General features: G+C 39.2%; 1 protein-coding gene across 1 annotated transcript in view; it reads right to left on the minus strand.

Moving 5' to 3' along the window:
- Window positions 1–9,759, minus strand: part of LOC124257022 (sodium-dependent proline transporter-like) — a 49,760-nt gene extending 40,001 nt beyond the window's left edge. Inside the window, exons 1-4 of the mRNA XM_046690991.1 lie at window positions 9,520–9,759; window positions 7,482–7,614; window positions 6,560–6,694; window positions 5,723–5,826 (exon numbers count right to left, since the gene is read on the minus strand). Of these exons, the coding sequence (XP_046546947.1) occupies window positions 5,723–5,826; window positions 6,560–6,694; window positions 7,482–7,614; window positions 9,520–9,755 (608 nt within the window). The 5' untranslated portion in view covers window positions 9,756–9,759. The remainder of the gene's footprint in view (window positions 1–5,722; window positions 5,827–6,559; window positions 6,695–7,481; window positions 7,615–9,519) is intronic.
- Between the last annotated feature and the right edge of the window lie 2,691 nt (window positions 9,760–12,450).

The raw sequence follows: 12,450 nt of genomic DNA on the forward strand, positions 1-12,450 counted from the left end.
AACCGGACATCCGATGTCCATTTTCGAAAAGCAAATTTTTGCAAATCTATCGGTCAAGATCAATGGTTTTCACTTTGTGTTTCTAACCTTGGCTTACTGTGGAAGCTGGGCCACTGTTGCTGATTGGTTAATATCATTTCGCCGACTTCACTGCTTTTACCACTGCTATTATATTTTATACGCCCGTTCTGCCATTGTGAATATCCTGCTCTAATTTGCATTAAACTGAAAATCTAGTTGTTTTTATGATTCAGTTGTTATTTGTATGATACAGATAGTTCTATATTCTGTGTTGGTTTCAATCTTGTGGGCCTCCTGAATTCTTGGTTCCCTTAGTGTTCAACGTGAAATCGACGACTAAATCACATAATAGCATAACAAAGACACTCGGACAAAATAGTGATTTCATATCAATGTATTTTCATATATTTGATGTATTTCTGATAACTGTGAAAGGGTTATTTGTGATAGTTTGTATTACAGTGTGTATTAATGGAATACTGCGTTTGAGTACAATAAAGGCCAGATTGAAACACCAATGTTAGGCCTTATTGTTTGAACAGCAAAACGAGGATAGTCTTGTTAGTTGGTTGTTATCTTGTCGATTCATCCTGTAATCTTGCTGGCTTCTGGAATTTGCAGGACGCCATTCATCATCAGGCCGCAAGGCAAGACGTACACTCTGTCAATGAAAGCAATTTAACTTTTACAAAGATTTCATCAGCACCCACTTCAAGATCAGTTCCGAACAGTACAGTCTACAATAATCCTGTCTAGATTCCATTTGCTAATGAATCGTAATGAATAACATCATCTGAAATGTCACCAAATTCAATGTCGCACAATTCTTAAGATGGAAGAAGCTCAATTACCTCCTTCAGGGAATTGGTCGCCATGTGTTTCCTGACAGTCATGACCATATAGACGGGTATCGGTAGAATGGGCAGCACTGCAATGAACCAACCGATTGTAGAGGCGTAGCTAGGAAACACGTACGTGCCGTATGTTGGTGGCTGGTAGCGGAGAAGTGTCAGGATGAAAGTGATCTGGATATGAAACAAGATATGATAAGGGTAACATATATACATATAGTGTTCATGGTGCTGTTATATTTCAGGATAAGTGTTCAATGCGTGATTCTTAAAGTAAATGTTACATCGACGTTTAAATTCATATTTCAACCATATTTTAAACTTCTTGAGTTCTACAATTATTATTAACAACTGACCCAGTTGGATGGAATTAAACTATAAGCGATAACCAAGATTAAAACTATGGCAAATGTGAAAGAATTTGTGTCGTTCCTTGATTTATGCGGTTACATTGATTTCACACGTCACTGCTGAAAATATTCATGGCGCACACATATTTCAGAACATCTCTGTTATGTTTTTGATGAAACGAGAAGAGCTTAACCACATCGGAAAGTTGTGATGTTCGGTCATGCTACTGTATACACTTTGGTTTTGGTGAACGTCTGGTGATTTCACTGATCCATCCAAATGTGTGGTGATTGTCATAGATATTTTCGTCTTTACTCCCATTTGAATCAGTTTCTGAGGATAGCCAAGACACCATGTTCTTTGGCACAAACGTTGTCTACATGTATGTCATGTCTTCAGTTTGGAGACCGATGTGTAGATTTGTCTTTGGAACATCGCACTGAAGACATCAAACTATACGACGGTGGGAAGGTAATATCATGTGCAGAATCGTGTACCAGAGAAATTATATGCCGTCATTAAATTATTGTACTCACGAGTAAGATTGCCAGTGTAACCAGAGCCCATAGGATTTTTACAGGCATCGGTAGTGGCTTGCCAATCATCATCTCAACGTCTCGACTGATCCGTCTCATTCCTGACAGAAATACATTGCGTGTTCACAAGTTATCCTGGGCTCTATGACCACTCCTACGGTTTTCAAAATTGGCTGTTGTCTAGCTACATGACAACAGCGTGTACATAATACACAATTAGGACCAGACACCTTCTTTGAGTGGCATATTTAGAAGTTGGTGAATCAGATCAGAAGAACCTTTGTTGATGACCAACTTCAATATTCAGGTGATGCGACGTTTCGATACAGATGCTTGACAACGATACAATAACCTGTATCGAAACGTGACATGACCTATTCCAACCTGCAATTCCCAGGAGGAGGCAGGAATTGGTTGCTAGTGACCCATTGGGACATGAATCCCACGGGGAGGTTTGCTGTGAGACATATTCGAACCAGGGATCCAAACGAAGAGGCAAGTATCGGTTACTAGACACCAATTATAGCACAGATTCCATGCCAATGTACATAACCTACATACACTGTCTGAAATAAATAATGGATGGAAACAACTCATGAATAATCGCGAATAAGGACAAGAAGCCGATTATTTACATTTGCAACAGAACTTTTACATATAGATTTGTTATTGTCATACACACCATAGATCCATGACACGGCGATACTCTCAAGTGTACATATCACCATTGGTCGAAGGGATAATACATACCAGTCTACCAGCTGAAACATGTACGGCCCTCCCTGCAATACACGACAGATCCATGGAGTTGTGAGGAAGTGTTATCTATTGTAGAAGAACATTGCCGATGTATAACTGTTTCTGTCTTTTGCAATTCAAGGTAAGCCTATTTCTAGCCTGAGTGAGTTTAGTTTTACGTCGCACTCAGCAACATTCCAGCTATATGGCAGCTATCTGTAAATAATCGAATCTGGACCATGCAATCCAGTGATCAACAGCATGGGCATCGATCTGCGCAATTGGGAACCGATGACATGGTCAACCAAGTCAGCGAGCCTGACCACCCGATCCCGTTAGTCGCCTCTTTCGACAAGCATGGGTTAATGAAGATCAATATTCTAACCCGGACCTTCACGGGTATTCTAGCTTGAAGGAATACGTGGTATTAAATACTACCACTGTTGCTATTACTACTGTCACTACTGCTTGCACTAATGTTATTGTACTACAATTTGATGTTTCACTTCCACAAATATACACTTTTGGTACAGGCTTCCATCCCGAACCCTCATAACACAAACTCACGATTTTCTCCAAACTGACTTTGCAAGGGAATGCTTTATCCAAACATTTCTTCTACTTTAGGACACATACGTTCTCCTCTGTGTTCTTTGGTATTGTTATTCATAACAGAACTAGTAAACATCATCCTGGTTCTACAGAGCTACATAGAGGTTCCATCAGACTCTTTAGAATACGATAATGACTTACTGTTTTGAGAATGAGAAGGATTGGGACAATATCACAAAATAGATTTTGTTTGTACTATGACATTCATGATCTGTACCTTACTTAGACAAGGATCTGTACAGGTCATCCTGAATATCAGAAAACTTCAGAGAATACGATCCGTACTTACTGGTTTGAAACAATATCACTAAATTGCAAATTTTGCTCTGCTTATTCTGATTGTGTCAGTAAATCTCATCACATTCTTTAACCACAAAAGTGTACTATGACACGATCTATGCCATTCTAAGACTATGATCTGTACAAGTCACCTGTGTGCAGAATATGATTCCCAGAAGAAACACCATCAGACAGTATCCTCCTGTAACCACCATCCTCCTCTTCCCTAACTGACGTGGATACTGATCAATAAGAGCAGTAATCACGACTTCAATTCCCAGGAACTGGAAAAAGAACATATTTAGCATGCTGATTACGAGAGAAATGCACAAGAAACAGAGCCATAATCTGGTTACATTGAAAATAAGATTCAGGGACAAGATCCGAATTGTGAACAGCGGTCCTGTGGAAGGTTAAAGGTACAAGATCAGTGTCACCTGCAATCAATGACGTGTATGTCCCGAACACTGAGAACTGCCTGGCACCTTCTGTCCGTCAAAGATTGAATTACGAGCTCGGACAATTGTCCACTAGGCTTGCAATGCTAACACCATCTGCAGGACATTCAGTTGTCTCCGTCATAATCATCTATCCAACTCGTCCAACAAATGTGCTTTTGGGTGTCTTGCAATCTTAAAGGCCGATGGAGGACAGTTGTGTTTCTATGCAGCCGTTACACTTGTGAGGCCTGTCTTAGTACTGGAATACATCGTTGGCGTTGGTCATGACAGGGGTGACGTTATGTTGCTGGATGTGATCGATGCAGCATTGACAATGGATCATGTTGGTTTTATCATTGTGAGGGCTGGCATCCCATAGCAGCATAGGTCCACCACCAATCCCGTCTACTTCTTGCATCCAGTTCTCCGTGACTCAGTCAAAATCTAGACTCGTCGATGAACCAGACGTGTCCCCATGTCTGTTTAGGACCACAGCATAACCCTCGAGGTTGCTACAGACGATGTTGTGGTGTCAAGAAGACACAAACAAAACCCTTGCCTCATACAGTTCAGTGCGTGTTTGGAGTGTTGCTGTTCTCCGGTGAAAAATGTTCTTTTGGACATGTTTGGTCGATTGCAACAAAGGGAATCTTATTGTCATCCAAATCCATATTTAATCCACCATACCAGATCAACCAGGTCCTTTACTCGGACTTCAATATCGGGTTTCGGTCATTTTGCTTTCCATAACTCGTCTCAAATCAAAATGACTTGATGTGATGTTGCTGACGTAATGTTCAAAGCGTCCAACTAATCTAATCTACTATTGAATATTGAGGCTTGAACACATTGTGAATTTCTTTGCGTATGTTTCTTTGATTTTTTTCCATAGGGAGATGGTATATTTTCAACTGACAACCTACACCTGCAAAACTGAAGTTGTCAAACTTTGCAGGTGTGTAACGTATCATGATTTCCGATTCTGGTTTAATGGACCGTGCACGACTGTCAAAGCATAGGTGAATATTGCGTTAAGAATGTACCAGATAATATTGACTTCGCAGTACCTGTGTGTCCAGTCCAACCATCAACAACATCAGAAAGAACAGGAATGACCACAGCTGAGGAAGTGGAAGTTTGGCCAGAGCTGCTGGATAGGTTACAAATCCCAAACCTGGACCTTCAATGGAAAGTGATATCCAAAGGCATATATAATATAACGTGAAATTGTCTAAATGACAAACATTTGTAGCATTTGGGTATTCAAAACCAGAAGAAATATTCATTAAAAAAAACAAAACTGATGCTGGTCTCCAGTTACCTACCATTTGACACAACAGTTTCGATGGAAACATCCACTTTCTGTGCCATAAATCCGAGGGTAGCAACTGTCACGAGGCCAGAGAAGATACTGGTTCCTTCCGAGACTACTGTCAATATGAGGCAATCTCTGTGAATACAATCATACACATTTTCAAAATTTGAAGTTCTACTTATCAGTATATCTCCAGGAAATGTAATTTGACATTATATCTTCCGATCACTAATTATCACTTCTTTGGTTTTTACATTAAACAGAGTATGACCCCAAAAAACGAATTTCTAATGCTTCTAGCAGTTGTTTTAGAAGTTTTGTAAATCCATGCTGAGTACAATAGGATTTCGAACAAGTAACCAGAAGTCTTTAAGTTTAAATCACAATCATGATCAAATTTGATTTTGGTCAAAAGAAATTCTGAAGCAGGATTCCATTCTTCGGCTGACAAATGTGTTTGGAGAAAAATTAGTAATATTTTCGAGAAAGAATAATCAAATGCAATTAAGTCATACTATTACCATCACGAGATTATTTGGAGCTACTTATATAGTTGCACGGATTTCTTTGATTACTCACCTGAGACATGGTTCATGGAAGTTGTTGTAGCTGGCAGCAGTGCCAATCATCCCACAACCAACACCCAGTGAATAGAACACTTGCAAACATGCTTCCAGCCACACCTGAATATATGAATTATACAGCTATTTATCATGGCATACTGATATGGCAAAAACTAGATTATAGAGGGTCATTTTAGAGTTAACAATGAAGGACGGATGACGTCCCCAATGATCGTTGTGTTATGCGTTACTGCGCCACTGTGATCACGAGTGTAAGTAAAATATGCCTGGATACGAATCTAAAATGATGCGTTTTAAGGATGTATCAGAATCAGATTACTGTATTCGGGTCCGTAGTGTACAATTGGTTTCGAAACTATTTAACTCGGTTTTGAACGTTATCACCACATTACAGTAACTATTTGCCGACGATGACGTTCCAGTAGTGTCCAGTGTCGTGACAATATATATGTTTAAGTGTATTGCACAGCTATTAAAAACCACGTTCATTGTCTCTTGACATATCCAAACAGATATCACCTAGAATTTGAATGTGGATACATGGTGATGGTCATGTGGAGGTTGTTAATGAAATTATCTTCTATAGTAATTAATCGTCATTGTGTTTTTCTCAGAGTCACGGGTAAGCATTCACCAAAAAAGACCTAGAATGTATGACCACGTACATAACATCTTCACTGTATGATTATTATTTATTGTAATTTAATGTGTCGGGACATTATGGGACCAAAATCTATGGTATACAGTTCCGTTACATCTGAACACTTCTTTATGAACCACTGTGATCCAGTAGTTGATAGTAGATGTGCTTGCTACACAACCGCTGGCACACCTGGACGTCAAGTAGTTTGTTAAAGTCAGGGATGACGTAGTGGTACAGGCCATCTAGAGCACCTGGCTCTTGCATTACTGTGATGAAGATGGAGAGGAGGAGGGCGTACGGCAGGAGTGCGGTCACATACACAGCCTGTTATCAGGAAAACAATATAATATTTTAGTCCTTAGATATTATAAAGGACGTCTTGTTACTATGGCTGTGGCATTTTTTGGTTGGATCCATACTTTAAAAAATCGTCACGTAAGTCAAAATTACAAAATGAAAGTGTATGTTCATTTGTTTCAGCCCACTGAAAATCGTACATATAACTGATACGGAGACATGAAAGTATTGTATCCGACTCGTGTTATTCCGGCACATGCCGAACAGTAACTCGTACCTCTTCCGGGAGGATTTCATGTTGGCACATGAACGTCAGAACTACTCTAAACAAGAACAATAATTCTATTCCTGGTTCATTCTAATGGTACTTACCATCACCGTATATACTGTTTTTGCTTTTATTTATTTTAAAGAAATAAACCTCTTTGATACAACTAAAAGAAGGAAAAATAGTTGTTAACCACATATTCTAACGTAATTATTAACTGCTGTTCACCCTATATTTCTAAATGTATATTTCTAAATAGTTTTTAAGAATCACGAATGGGATTTGTTTTATTGAATATGCAAATAAATACTCTTTTTCAGCTACAACAAATACCAGAGCAAATACTCAAGAATCACCTTGACATATTTTTTCAAACTGAACATTCGTGTCACCATCCAGAAGGTGTCAGACTTGGGTTTGCTGAGATGTCTGAATAGCAATAGTGAATAGAGAAAGGGGTGGTACTTGTTCATGTACAACTCATGGTGCATAGCGAACAGATTTGTGTCATGTCAAACTTCAGGAGACTTTTTACATTAGAATTACCTTACCAGAAGACTTGATTCCACGAATTAAACATAGAAAGATTATTACATAGGATGCACACAGACATCCAACTATGTGCCACTGTACAGCTCCCACGTCCTCCAATCCAGTTGAGACATTCAGCACATTGTACCTGAAAGTCAGATATTGGCTAAGTTAGTTTGACAAAAAGCCGTGCACGGGGCCGAGGCTATGCATGTGGTACTATGGATTCTGATGCGCCGTTTGGTTGCAACAGCGAATTTGCCCCATAAGATTTCTGGCCAACCATGTTCAACTTTGAACAAGTATGTATCTGAAATATCTAAAAAAACAAATATTAGTATAATGGCAAGTTTGTTATATATGCCCTGAGCAAAAATCATTTACATGTCATCCTGATTTAAATAATTTGTCAGTCAGATTCTTGCCTTTGAAAAAAAAAAGATTTTAAATACCGCTGAGATAAATGAGATTCATAGCAATATCAGCATGGGAAGAAAAGAAAAAAAGCTTGTGACGAGCTTGACATTGACCCGGGAATCACAATGACTCACCAAAGGAAGCTTATTATATGTACACAGTAAACCTTGGGACCATCAATTCTAGTTGGTTGTAACCAAGTGCAATATTGGCATTTCGACTAACAAAAAATACAGCAATTGGGCAGGACCCCCCCCCAAAAAAAAACAACAACAAACAAACAAACCCCAAAACCCCCAAAAACCAAAAACCAAAAATAAAAACCAAACAAACAAGAAAATGGAACCCCAAAAATGAGCAAAGAACAAAAACAAACAGAGAACAATATAAAAAAAAACATATAGAGACGGACTGACAGACATATTTATTCAGTAATGTGGGCCTAACGGTCATAATACAATTGTAAGATAAACTATGTTTATCGTGATAATTTCATGTATAATGTTTAATCAGATGTTTCAAAAACAAAGCAACTTATTTCATGACATTAGAATCTTTCGAGTGCAATACATTTATAATGCTTTGTTCACATTGAGGCATGGCATTCAGCCGAATTTCATTATATGTTGTACATTGCATATAAACATGGTATTCATCTTCAATCGCTCCAAAATTACAACTTATACAGATACAACTAGTTATACCATTGTCTTTATTTCTAGAAGATACAAGAGCAAGACAACACCAGTTCATAACCGTCGGTTTGTTCTACGCGTGTATACTAAGGCAGCTTACTGTGACACTGTCCTGAGTTATACCGTTGCAGGAGAAGGTATCGAAGCACGTACCATGTGTTCACTGCTCAATGAGAAAATAACCCACCGTCTCGATATTTTCTTATCTCAATGAAGACATTCAATTCATAATATCTTTCTCAAATTCAGACTTTGCATCTCCGTGTCATACTTTGCCAATTGTCAAAATCTGACAATGTAATATAATATAGTATTTTGGTAAATTGACTTAAACAAGTACCATGTAACTACTTGCGAGAGCTGCTAATTTTCTCAAGCCTAATCACCCAATTGAATCTTCAAAGCGGCTAATCTAGGCCATTTGTTTTCTGACTTTGACGTTTGTGACTGTATCTTTTCATTTATATGGTCTTCAAGGGACCTAATATGTCTTCCGTTTAAACGTGAGCATGTCAGTGATGTATATATAGCCCCCATACACGTGCATGGGGTGTCATTCATGATATTGACAGTTGTCAATAAGGTCGATAAATCGCTGAAGACCATTAATTTGGACAAGTAGTTAGTGTTTGGTTCTAGCTGGGAATTTTTTGCTTGAAAATGAAACTCGTACACGTGCAAATTTCACATCATACACTAATCTTCTTTCAAGACCGATGACTGTACAAACAACTATGGCCATAAGCTTAAGGAAGTGCAAGTGGTGATGCACTCTCAAAACATTCATTATTATCATATCAACATATATTGACTCAGATATCTCCCAATAGTGGCAATCGTAAATTAAAAATGAAGTCCCCCAACTTTTTTGAAAGGTATATATATCTTGAAGAATGTGTACGAAACGTTTGCTTTTAAGGAAAATATCATGTATATCTCACCGAAAAAATTCCTCAGCAGGCGTGCGAGCAGAAGTTCCATTTTCCCTACGCTCGGTTATGGTGATAGGTTCTGATGTGTTCCCTGCCATATTTGTCCCGTTACTGGTTGTATTCATGTCGTCAATACACAGGTCGGTGTTCCAGCTGTTGCCACAAGTTGTCCAGGGCAGGACGCTGGAGCAGGACTTCACCATGTAGTAGATGGACCAGGCCAGGAAGAGGGTGTAGTAGGGCATATACAAACAGTTTATGAGAACCAACACAAACCCCTAAATAGAGAAAAAAATGTTCGATCAGTCACCCAGTTGGACCACCTAGTGTCACTTGGTCACGTCGTACGACCAGAATATTTTGCTACTGATCATCTAGCCTGGAACAACTCATTTAAATAGCATCATCTTTATATTTTCTGTAAATTAGTTCCAATAGAAACTTGTGTTCAGACAGAGCCGTTTCTTGTCATTTAGTACCATTCAAAGAGCATGTATTAATGTCTCTAAAAATTGGTGACATAAGACAAAGAATCAGTAACGTTTGAACCATCACCTCTTCGCTCAGATACTGATCTTAAATAGACAATGAACATATGATGAGACACTGACCTTTAAGCAAAGGACAAAAGCTCCAAACATGCTTTGCGCCCTTTCAAGAGAACTCAGAGATCATCGACTCCAAGAAGAATGATGGGAAGCCAGTGATCAAAAGGAGCAAGATGAAGGGGATGAGGAAAGCTCCTGGAGAAAAGTGTAGTCCCATTTTTATGTAATGACGTAAGCTTCAAATTATTATATATATTCCTGAATGATTGTCAGCAATGTAGATAAAGTGTTGATGAAACTGTTTCTTTTCCTCTTTATTACACTCGTGTATGAATGATATAACAGAGTATGAAATAGCCAAAAGTCCAGCCAGACATCAGGCCCAACATGGATTGAACCAGACCAAATGTGGTGAATTTACTCACAAGTATGGAACATCTAAAGTTTTTACCAGACCATCCGGCTGGTTAGGTGTAAAGTTAGACCGCCTCGGGCGGTCGGACGGGCCTTATTTCATACACTGTTTAACATTGTTGTGTGAAAGATTAATCTGTATTTACCCTTGTATGGATCAAGATATCATGAGAAGCGTCGTACCAGGCGTACCAGAAATCATAAGAAATAGCCATCAATACAATACTGTTAAGATCCGATATATACATATAATATTCCTACCTCCACCGTTTCTGTTGCAGATATAGGGAAATCTCAGTATGTTGCCTAATGCAACACAGTAGCTAACAACTGTCAGCATGTAGTCCAGATGTCTGCTCCATGATTCTCTCTGTGGTGTGGGCTCACTTCTGTCTCCTCATTGACAATGCACCTCTGTCATGGGAACACCTGCATCACTCTCCTCCTTGCTCGCCATGGCTAAAACTGATCTATCCATAAAGCAAACATGATATATACTAGCCACATAAAGAAACTGTGCATTGTCAAAATATTATCCTAGTTGATAAGTACGATAACAATGTCAAAGGTACATATAAACTTCAATGGAAGGATCATGAGACCATAACAAGTCGGGAGAATTTCAATTGAAAAGTCAATCACAATGACGTCACGAGTCCACAAGGGGGACAGGGGTCAAACGACCATGTCACAAGCTTAATAACGGGTATGTCCACCATCGGCATTGAGAACAGCAGTGCATCGACGACGCATAGAGCCTATCAAACGTGCAAGGAAGGCTTGTGGGATGTCACGCCAGATTCTCTCAAGTTCGGTTGCAAGGTCAAGGACGTTATCTGTCGGATGAGGAAGACGGCGTCCCAAACATGCTCTATCGGGGAGAGATCCGGTGAATTTGCAGGCCAAGGCAGTAAGTCAACGTTGTGGTGTTGCAAGAAATCCATAGCAACCCTTGCCGTATGAGGGCGGGCATTGTCCTGTTGGAATGTTAACCCAGGGCCATGACGTTGCAGAAAAGGAATTGCCACAGGTCGAAGAATCTGATCCCTGTACCACACCAGTTAAGTTGCCCTGAACAATCACCAAAGGAGTTCTTTTGTTAGTAACATAATCTAAGACCAGTGGAATATATTTTGCAAGTAGTGATCCTCCGTCGTAGTAACTATTGCATCATTGCCTCTCTGGCTTGGTATGGTTAATACTGGTTGAATCTGTATGGCAAGATTAGAAAGTATGCACATTGATACTATTTTAACCCAAGAGATGTTACAGTTATTTGTGCAAACAAATGACTGCATCATTCTTGTCGTTCTGAATTACTGCAGATGAGAACTCACGTCTGTTTCTTACAGACAAGCAGTCTACTGCCTGCTTTTTGATGGCCATATGGCTCATAGTACAAACGACGAAGGACATCTTTGACTAAGTTTTATGTACGTGTTGAAAACCTATCGTTGCAAAAATACAGGGGGTACTTAATTAAGTTCTTTGTGTATATAATTGATCAGTTAATCAGTCGAGATAAGAATCGAATCTGCTTCATATTCAGATCCATGTTGGTAACATATTTCAATAGCTCAAGCCTTTGGTGTCTGCAGAAGTACAATGTTCTTTCTTTTTAGACCTAGTATGTGGAAACAACTGTTTGACAATAGTTAAAACTTGCACAACCTCAGTATAACCTTCCCCACATGGGTACAACGAGTGAAGCCCATTTCTGGTGTCCCCCGCCGTGATATTGCTGGAATACTGCTAAAAGCGGCGTAAAACCAAACTCAGTCAGTCAGTCAGTATAACCTTCAAACAGTGTTATGTTAGACGATGTACACGTTTTATGCATCCGTGTTGTTTGATGATGTAATCCAGCTAGTGTCCATGCAGGTAGCAAAAACACAAAACGTCTCTAATATGGTGACCAACCTTTGGTGATCTATAGCCCAATTATATAAAAATATTGTTCTAAAGTAGTCATATATGA

The sequence above is a fragment of the Haliotis rubra genome, unplaced genomic scaffold (genome assembly GCF_003918875.1).
Source record: "Haliotis rubra isolate DU_JTF1 unplaced genomic scaffold, ASM391887v1 Scf1168, whole genome shotgun sequence".
Classification (NCBI taxonomy): domain Eukaryota; kingdom Metazoa; phylum Mollusca; class Gastropoda; order Lepetellida; family Haliotidae; genus Haliotis; species Haliotis rubra.